Here is a 9,280-nt window from a genome sequence, read left to right as displayed (position 1 = left end):
ACCAAGCAACCAACTCCCCTCTTCCCACCCTCCCCGACAACTTGAAAGCCGTATGTTTGAAACAAGATTATTGTGGGAGAACTGTAAATACTGGCAGAATATTTAACATGCTTTGTCCGTCCTTCATAATTAATTTTTTTAGTTCTTTTTTTTGTTTATTTTATTTTTTATTTTATTTTTTTGTTGTGGTTTTTTTTTGGTGTATTTTTTGTTTTGTTTTGTTGTTTTTTTAAAAACCGTAATCTGTAAAGTCGCGTATATTTGACAAGGAAACTCAACGAGCTATTTACTGCTTTTCTTCTGAAATCCCCAATGGCATATCAGGATTGGAAGGGTCTGTGGCAAGGCAGATGGTAGAGGTGCTGGCAGGTGGGGAACCTCGATGGGGTTCAGAGAGAGCAAATGGGACCCGGCGGATCGGCAGCGTCCGGCAGGGCTGGATTTGTGTGCTGGTGCCAGATTTGGGTGCTTTTGCCAGATTCAGGTGCTTTTGCCAGATTCAGGTGCCAGGGCCTGATTTAGGTGCCAGGGCCAGATTCGGGTCCCAGAGCCAGCTTTTGGTCCTGGGGCAGATTCAGGTGCTGGTGCCAGATTTGGGTCCCAGCACCAGATTCAGGTGCTGGTGCCAGATTTTGGCCTCAGAGCAAGATTCAGGACTGAGCAGCAGATTCAGATGCTGGATTTGGGTGCTGGTGCCAGATTCAGGTCCCAGCACCAGATCCAGGTGCTAGTGCCAGATTCAGGTGCTGACACCAGATCCAGGTGCTGGCACCAGATCCAGGTGCTGGCACCAGATTCAGGTGTTGTGGCTGGATTTGGGTGCCAGCCCCCATCTGTGTCACCCAAGGGCTTGGCATGACAGTTGTGACGCAGAGCCGGGAGGAGAAGGGAGAAGGTGAAGGTCCATGTAACCTGTCTTAAGTCCTGCTTCCTCGGAGGTCCTTTGTTTTTCTTTCGGGTGCAGGGAAGGGGTTGGGACCAGCAGTGGCTCCGGGTTCATCCCGGGGAAGTGGGAACTGCCGGCACCGCGGGCCGGGGAGCGAGAACTGCTGCAGACTCACGTTTTCACACTACATAACGTCGAACCTACCTCAAATCTCAAGTCATGGAAAATTCGCACGCTTCAGACTTCTACGGAAAACTCGAAATCTATGCACAGCTCCTTCCCCCTTGCTGCTGAGAGGCTGTTTTTTCCAAGCAAAACTTTTTCCTTTTCCCCATCCCGGCGCTCGGCCCGGCCGTGCCGAAGCCAAGGGGGGAGGTCGCGGCATGGAGCGGGGAGGGGGACTTGCTGGGGAAGGGTGTGGGGGGGATGTTTTTAATGGCTTCGGGGTGGGATGGGGACCTTAATGTTGCAGCAGGTCATGGCCACAATGGTGCTAGAACAACACCCATGGTAGAACCCCAGGGGAGAGCCCCAACGGGCTCCTGCCCACCCCGCTTTGGTTTTCCCAGCAGGGAATGGGGGACATGTTTGGGGGGTGGGGATTTCCCCCCACCCCCATCTCAATGCTCTGGGGACGAGGCATGGGAAGGAGAAGGAAACCAGAGTCCCTGAGGTGCCTCAATTGCTGATTTTTTTTGTTTCCTTTTAATACTGGATGATGCTTTGTGGGCTCTATAAGGCATATTTTTATTAACTGAAATCTAACCGAAACGGTGCTATGGTGTTTAACGAACTGTATCACACTTCTGCCTGATTCCATCTCGCTGAGGTGCTACTAATGTATATATGAACCTAGGGAACCAAGAAAGAAAACAAACAAGCAGACAAAACAAACAAACAAACAAATCCAATGAAAAAGCAATGTCATTGAGAAGGAAGTTCACTTTTCCGGAGCGACAGTCGGAAGCCGGGAGCCGGTTGGGTTTATGCAATCTGCTGTGTGGGATGGTGGAGCTGTTCCCCCAGGGTGTGGGGCTGGGTGCTGGCAGGAGAACTTGGGTGAGGTGCTCAGCTGTGGTGCTCAGGCAGGGTGCTCGGTCACACGTGGTGGACGTGGTGCTTGGACGTGGTGTGTGGACACGGTGTTCGGCAACGGTGCTTGACCGCAGAGCTTGGACGTGGTGTGGGAGTGTGGTGCTGGGGCACGGTGCTCAGCCACACGCCATGGACATGGTGCTTGGACTTAGTGCTTGACCATGGTGCTCAGTCAGGGTGTGTGGACACGCGGTCTTTGGCAACAGTGCTTGACCAGGGTGCTGAGACGTGGTGCTTGGCCACACATCATGGACACGGTGCTTGGACGTGGTGCTCGACCATGGTTAATGGACATAGGGTGTGGGCACGGTGCTTGGCCACACATCATGGACATGGTGCTTGGGCATGGTGCTCAGCCATGCACCATGAACATGGTGTTTGGACGTGGTGCTCAGCCATGGTGCTTGGAAATGGTGTGTGGACATGGTGCTCGGGCATGGTGCTTGTCTACACGTCGTGGACATGGTGCTTGAATGTGGTGCATGGACATTGTGCTTGTTCAGGATGTGTGAACACAATGCTTGGCCATGGTACTCGACTGCAATGCTTGGACATGGTGCTTGGCCACACATCACAGACATGGTGCTCAGGCACGGTGCTTGACCACGGTGCTTGGACATGGTGCAAGGACATGGTGCTCGGGCACGGTGCTCAGCCATGCATCATGGACATGGTGCTCAGGCACGGTGCTTGGATGTGGTGTGTGGACATTGTGCATGGACATGGTGCTCGGGCACGGTGCTCAACTGTGGTGCTTGGACATGGTGCATGGACGTGGTGCTCGGGCACAGTGCTTGGCCACGCATCATGGACAGGGTTCTAGGGCATGGTGCTCAACCAAGATGCTCGGTGCACGGACATGGTGCTTGGCCAAACTGAGTGAACATGGTCTTTGGCCCTGGTGCTTGACCATGGTGCATGGACATGGTGCTCGGGCATGGTGCTCAGCCATGCACCATGGACATGGTGCTGGGGACATGGTGCTTGGATGTGGTGTGTGTTCTTGGTGCTTGGCCACACGCCATGGACACGGTGCATGGACATGGTGCTCGGGCATGGTGCTCAGCCATGCACCATGGACATGGTGCTGGGGACGTGGTGCTTGGATGTGGTGTGTGTTCTTGGTGCTTGGCCACACACCATGGACACGGTGCATGGACATGGTGCTCGGCCACGACGTGTGGACATGGTGCTCAGCCAGGTGCTTGATGGTGGTGCTTGGACATGGTGCTCAGGCACGGTGCTTGGCCACGTGCCATGGATGTGGTGCATGGTCATGATGTGTGAACATGGTGCCTGGACACGGTGTGTGGACGTGGTGCTCAGCCAGGGGGGGTGGGAAGGTGGTGCTTGGCCACGGGGCATGGCCACGGTGCTTGGGACGTGGTGTTGGGGCCTGCTCCATGGATATGGTGCTGGGACGTGGTGCTGGGGCATGGTGCTCACCCACCATGCAGGAACAGGGTGCTGGGGGCAGACATGGCTCTTGAGCACCTCATGGTGCTTGGGTATCACCAGGTGCTTCACCGTGGTGCCAGAGTGTGGGTGCACGGGCTCCCTTCACCCCCCTGGTGCACAGACCCCCCTCCCCCCCACCAGCCTGGCACACCCCCCACGGTGCCCAGCACCCTCCCAGCACCCAACCCCACCATGGTGCTGGTTCCCACCACCCAACCCCACTATAATCCTGGTCCCCACCACCCTCCCAGCACCCTCCCAGCTCAGCAGCCCCCGCTCCCGTAGCTCCCATCCCGCTTCTCCCCGTCTCCATCTTTTCCCCCTTTTCCCTTTGGGTTTTCCACTTTTTGGGGTTTCTTGGTGCTACTCTTCCCCTTCCCACCAGTTTTGGGGGGGCAGCTCCCCCCCCACACCCCTAAACCAAGGCAAATACCTCAGCCCCCCCCCAGCCCCCTCCAGCACCGCGGCAGCAAAGGCGAGCGAAATTTGGGGCGAATCTTGCCGAAATCAGGGATCCTTTCGCCGCCGTGTTTCTTCCTTTCCCTTCTCTCCTTTATCCCAGATTTTTCCCACCACCCGCCCCCCCCTCCCCAACATCCTTCAGGGATTAATCACAACCCGCCATTAATTCCAGCCTCAGTTTCCTTCCAGGATTTCTAAAGTGAAAATGTAATTAAGGTGATCGATCCAGAATTCCCAACGTCTTCGCTTGATTTCTGGGATCCAGGAATTCAAGTCAAAGTGGGGAGGGGGGAGGGTGTTTGTTTTGGGGCAGTTTGGTTGTTGTTTTTTGGGTTGTTTTGTAGCCGTTTTGTTGTTGCTGGGTTGTTTTGGGGCAGTTTCGTTGTTGGGTTGATTTGAGGCAGTTTTGTTGCTGTTGGGTTGTTTTGCAGCCGTTTTGTTGGGTTGTTTTGGGGCAGTTGGGTTGTTTTGTAGCAGTTTTGTTGTTGTTGGGTTGTTTTGGAGCAGTTTTGTTGTTGTTTTGTTTTGGGGCAGTTTGGTTGGGTTGATTTGGGGCAGTTTTGTTGTTGTTGGGTTGATTTGGGGCAGTTTTGTTGTTGTTGGGTTGTTTTGGGGCAGTTTTGTTGTTGGTTTGTTCTGTAGCAGTTTTGTTGTTGGGTTGTTTTGGGGCAGTTTTGTTGTTGGTTTGTTCTGTAGCAGTTTTGTTGTTGTTGGGTTGTTTTGGGGCAGTTTTGTTGGGCTGTTTGGGGACAGTTCTTTTGGGTTGATTCAGGGCAGTTTTGTTGTTGTTGTTGGGTTGTTTTGGGGCAGTTTTGGGCTGTTTTGGGACAGTTCTTTTGGGTTGATTCAGGGCAGTTTTGTTGTTGTTGTTGGGTTGTTTGGGGGCGATTTGGGTTGATTTGGGGCCGTTTTGTTGTTGGGTTGTTTTGGAGCAGTTTTGTCGTCGTTGTGTTCTTTTGGGGCAGTTTTGTTGGGTTGATTCAGGGCAGTTTTGTTGTTGTTGGGTTGATTGGGGGCAGTTTTGTTGTTGTTGTTGGGTTGATGGGGGGCAGCTTTATCGTCGTCGTCGCGTTGTTTCGGGGCCGTTTCCTTGTCGTCGGGTTGTTTTTTGAGGGGAATCCTTGGCATTTTGGGATGGTTGAGGAGGGGGAGGCGGGACGGCGGCAGGAGAGGGGGGTGGGGACACCACAGGGGGGTGTCCTGGTGGCTCCTAAAAAAACAAACAAAAAAAAATCACACTTGAAGATTTCTTGGTCAGCTCGGGAATTGTGGTTACTTGAAATGAAGTTGTTTTATTTTCCTTCTCGTTGTTTTTTTTGTTGTTGTTGTTGTTTCTTTTATTCTTTTAGTTTTCTTTTATTGCTGTTTTTTTTCTTTCCGGGGCGGATCGAGAACCCGTAGATTTATTATTATAATTATTATTATAATTATTATTATTTCCCCCCCCCACCCCCCCCCCCCCATGTCTCAAGGCAATAGGATTTAATGTGTATTAAACTGTAGATAATTCTAGAACAGTCAATTGATGCTGATAATTTTATTTTGTATAATTTCCCCCCCTTTTTTTTCCCCTCCCCCCCAAAAAAAAAACCCTTTGTGTTGTGTTTTTTTTTCCTCCTTAACACCCTTTTTTTTTTTTTTTTCTTCATTCAGTTTATTTCTTAGGATGCCTAAAAAATTGCAAGTTTGGACCCTTCCCCCCCCCCCCCCAGTTCTTTCCTTCTTTGGTTTTTGGTTTTTCCTTTTGTTGTTGTTGTGGTTTTTGTTTTGTTTTGTTTTGTTTTTAAATTGTATTTTATTCTGAGTTCCCGTGGCCGGCGGGGCCATGAAATGTATTATTCCTGATATCTTTAAAATATTGTGGGTGTTTTAATAAATTTTATATTTATTTTTTGCACTCAATATGGGGGAGGAGCCCTGCTTTGGTGGTTTGTTTTTTTTTTTCCTGCTGGGGGAAAATCAAGGGGGTTGGAGTCTGGGAATTGGGGTGGAACAGGATGGGGAGCCTGGGTGTGGGTGGAAGGGGCAGGAGTTTGGGAGGGTTGTTATGGGAATGGGGGAAAGGATGGGGAGCTGGATGTTGGGAATGGGAGGGTAGGATGGGGAGTTGGATACTGGGAATGGGGGGAAAGGATGGGGAGCTGGATACTGGGAATGGGAGGGTAGGATGGGTCCTGGATACTGGGAATGGGGGAAAGGATGGGGAGCTGGATACTGGGAATGGGGGAAAGGATGGGGAGCTGGATACTGGGAATGGGAGGGTAGGATGGGTCCTGGATACTGGGAATGGGGAGAAAGGATGGGTCCTGGATACTGGGAATGGGGGGCAGGACGGGCCCAGGACGCCGGGAGCGGGGTCAGTCCTGGGGGGTCAGTTCGAGGTTTCGGGTCCCCCCGGGGGGGGGGGCGGTCTCCGTGTCCTCCGAGCCGCCAGGGGGCGCAGGGCGGCGGCGGCAGGAGCGGCCCCGCCCCCTCCTCTCCTCCCCGCGCTGCCATTGGCTGGGCGCGGACCGGAAGCTGGGACCGCGCGCCGCCCATCATGGCCGCCGCGACGGGGCTGCGGGGCCGGGGGCCGGTGCGTGTGTCCGTGTGTCCGTGTGTCCGTGTCCGTGTGTCCCCCCCGTCCCCCCCGTCCCCGCCCCCCCGGTCTCGTGTCTCTGCCCCCCCCGGTGCCGTTACCGGTAGGTGCCCCCTGAGCTCCCCGGCGCACGGTAAGTGTTCCCGGTAACCGCTGCGGTGCCCCCCGTGCCCCGAGGTGAGTGAGGGTGTGAGTGGCCTCCCGTCCCCTCCGCCACCGGTGAAGGCGCCTGGTGTCCCCCCTCCCCCTCTTCCCGGTGCCCCCCCCCCCCCCCCCCTCCATCCCGGTGCCCCCCCCTCTCCCGGTGCCCCCCCCCCCCTCTTCCCGGTGCCCCCCCCCCCTCCATCCCGGTGCCCCCCTCCCCCTCTTCCCGGTGGTCCCCCCCTCCATCCCGGTGCCCCCCCCTCTTCCCGGTGCCCCCCCCCCTCCATCCCGGTGCCCCCCCCTCCATCCCGGCGCTACTGAAGGCGGATTTCTCTTCCCCCCGGTGCCCCCGTTTGCCGGTGAAGCCCCCTCCCCGTTCCCCTTCCGAGCCCCCAGCCCGTGTCCGGGGTTTTTTTTATCCCGTGGGTTCACCCCCCCCCCCCCCCCCCCCCCCCCCCCCGGTTCCCGCCCCCCCAGCTCCTCCTGCGCCGCGGGGCCCTGCGGAGCTTCACGTCGCAGACGGACGGGGAGGCCCGAGTGAGCCGCGTCCTGCGGGAGAAGTTCCCGCGCGCCTCCCGCATCCGGGTGGTGGATATTTCAGGTGCGGGAAAAGCTCCTGGTCTCGCAGGATGTTCAGGGTTGGACGGGACCCCCCCCAAAGACCATCGAGTCCAACCCCCCTGCCAGAGCAGGACCAAAAAGAACCAGGGCAGATCACTCAGAAAGGCATCCAGGTGGGTCTGGAAAGTCTCCAGAGAAGGAGACTCCACCGCCTCTCTGGGCAGCCTGTCCCAGGGCTCTGTCACCCTCACAGGGCAGAAGTCCTTCCTCATGTTGAGGTGGAACTTCCTGGGCTGAGTTTGAATCCATTGCCCCACGTCCTGCCCCAGGGCACAAGTGACAAGAGCTTGTCCTGCCTTCTTGCTGCCCTCATGTATTGATAGACATTCATTAGATCCCCCCTCAGTCTTCTCCTCTCCAGACTGAACAGCCCCAGGTCTCTCAGCCTTTCCTCATCAGACAGATGTTCCAGTCCCTTCATCATCCTCGTAGCCTCTGTTGGACTCTCCAGTAGATCCCTGTCCCTCTGGAACTGGGGAGGCAGAACTGGGCCCACTACTTCCCAAGTGATTCCCATTCCTCCTCCCCAGAATGTCACTGTGCTTTGTGAGGGGGAGAGACTTGAGCCTGGGGCTGGATCAGGGTGGGGGCCACGAGGGCCCCTCAGCGCCCGCGTTTCCCTCCCAGGCGGCTGCGGCGCCATGTACGAGGTTCACGTGGAGTCTGAGGAGTTCAGGGAGAAGAGGACGGTGCAGCAGCACCAGATGGTCAACCAGGTGAGGAGGGGGAGGGGGAGAGAGTGTGAGGGAGGGAGAGGGTGGCTCTGTGGGAGAGAGAGAGAGGGAGTGAGTGTGTGTGTGTGTCTGGGAGGGAGGGAGAGAGTGTGACAGTCTGTGTCTCTTGAGTGTGCAGGACTCTGCTTGTGTGTCCCCCAGGGCTTTACACTGGGGTGTAGCTCTTCCTTCCCAGTACAACCCAGTGTAGCCACTTGTGTGCAGCCCCTGCAGCAGGGCTGTGTGTGCATGCAAAACTGAGGTGTGCACAGAGTGCTGCAGTGAGGGGCTGTGCGCGCGCACACACACACACACACACACTCAGTGTTGCCCCTTTTTTTTTCCCCAGTAAACAATGACCCCCAGTAGCTCTTTCTCTGCAATCCAAGGGGGGGGTCTCTGGTTGTGCAGGACTTGTTCCTGGGCTCTTGGAGGGTGGGTGGGTGTGGGGGGGGGGGGCTGGGGTGTTGTCTGTGGGTCATGACTCGAGTGCTGCACTAATCAGTTTAGTACTGGGGAATGTGCAGGTGTGGGTGTGTCAGAGGGCAGGTGGCTGCACGTGAGCGTGTGGCTGTGAGAGTGTGTGTTATCTGTGGCTGGGTGTGGCTGGGTGGTGGTGTCTGGGTGTGGGTGTCTCTGAGGGGGAGGGTGTCTCTGTGCATGTGCAGTGAGTCCAAGTGCTGCACTAATCAGTTTAGTACTGGGGCATGTGCAGGGGGGTGTGCAGAGCTGGGGTGCTGTGCAGCAGGGGCACTGGGGGGGGGGTGTGTGTGTGTGTGTGTGTGCAGAGCTGGGGTGCTGTGCAGCAGGGGCACTGGGGGGGGGGGGGGGTGTGTGTGTGCAGAGCTGGGGTGCTGTGCAGCACGGGCACCGGGTGTGTGTGTGTGTACAGAGCTGGGGTGCTGTGCAGCACAGGCACTGGGGGGGTGTGTGTGCAGTGCTGGGGTGCTTGTGTGTGTGTGTGTGTGTGTGTGTGCAGAGCTGGGGTGCTGTGCAGCACGGGCACGGGGGGGGGGGTTGTGTGCAGAGCTGGGGTGCTGTGCAGCAGGGGCACTGGGGGTGTGTGTGTGTGTGCAGAGCTGGGGTGCTGTGCAGCACGGGCACTGGGGGTGTTGCTCTGCAGAGCACCCCCTTCAGGGCTGGGCTTCTCCTGCAGGCGCTGAGCGAGGAGATCAAGCACATGCACGGGCTGCGCATCTTCACCTCCACCCCCCCTGACCAGTGTAACCAATAAAGCTGCTGGTGGGTACTGGGACTGAGTGCCCTGCCCTGCTCCAGTCTTGGCTTTTCAATTAAGCAGCTGGGGGGGGGCTGCAGTGGGAG

At 56.4% G+C, this 9,280-nt stretch overlaps 1 protein-coding gene across 1 annotated transcript; it reads left to right on the top strand.

Annotated features, from left to right (window-relative positions):
- Positions 1–6,418: 6,418 nt before the first annotated feature.
- On the top strand, positions 6,419–9,234 carry BOLA3 (bolA family member 3). Its single transcript, XM_051640742.1, has 4 exons — positions 6,419–6,476; positions 7,101–7,224; positions 7,872–7,960; positions 9,114–9,234. The coding sequence occupies exons 1-4, from the start codon at positions 6,441–6,443 to the stop codon at positions 9,189–9,191; spliced, it is 327 nt and encodes a 108-aa protein (XP_051496702.1). The 5' UTR covers positions 6,419–6,440; the 3' UTR covers positions 9,192–9,234.
- Positions 9,235–9,280: the final 46 nt, after the last annotated feature.

Source organism: Apus apus, chromosome 26 (genome assembly GCF_020740795.1).
Source record: "Apus apus isolate bApuApu2 chromosome 26, bApuApu2.pri.cur, whole genome shotgun sequence".
NCBI classification, from domain to species: Eukaryota; Metazoa; Chordata; class Aves; order Apodiformes; family Apodidae; genus Apus; species Apus apus.
Note: the sequence above shows the minus strand (reverse complement) of the source record. Positions and strands in the feature narration are given on the sequence as shown.

Bases quoted from the DNA above. Each gene is read 5' to 3' on its own strand.
- BOLA3 (XM_051640742.1), top strand. From the start codon at position 6,441: ATGGCCGCCGCGACGGGGCTGCGGGGCCGGGGGCCG. The intron at 6,477-7,100 runs GTGCGTGTGTCC...CCGCCCCCCCAG, and splicing joins GGCTGCGGGGCCGGGGGCCG to CTCCTCCTGCGCCGCGGGGC. The intron at 7,961-9,113 runs GTGAGGAGGGGG...CTTCTCCTGCAG, and splicing joins AGCACCAGATGGTCAACCAG to GCGCTGAGCGAGGAGATCAA.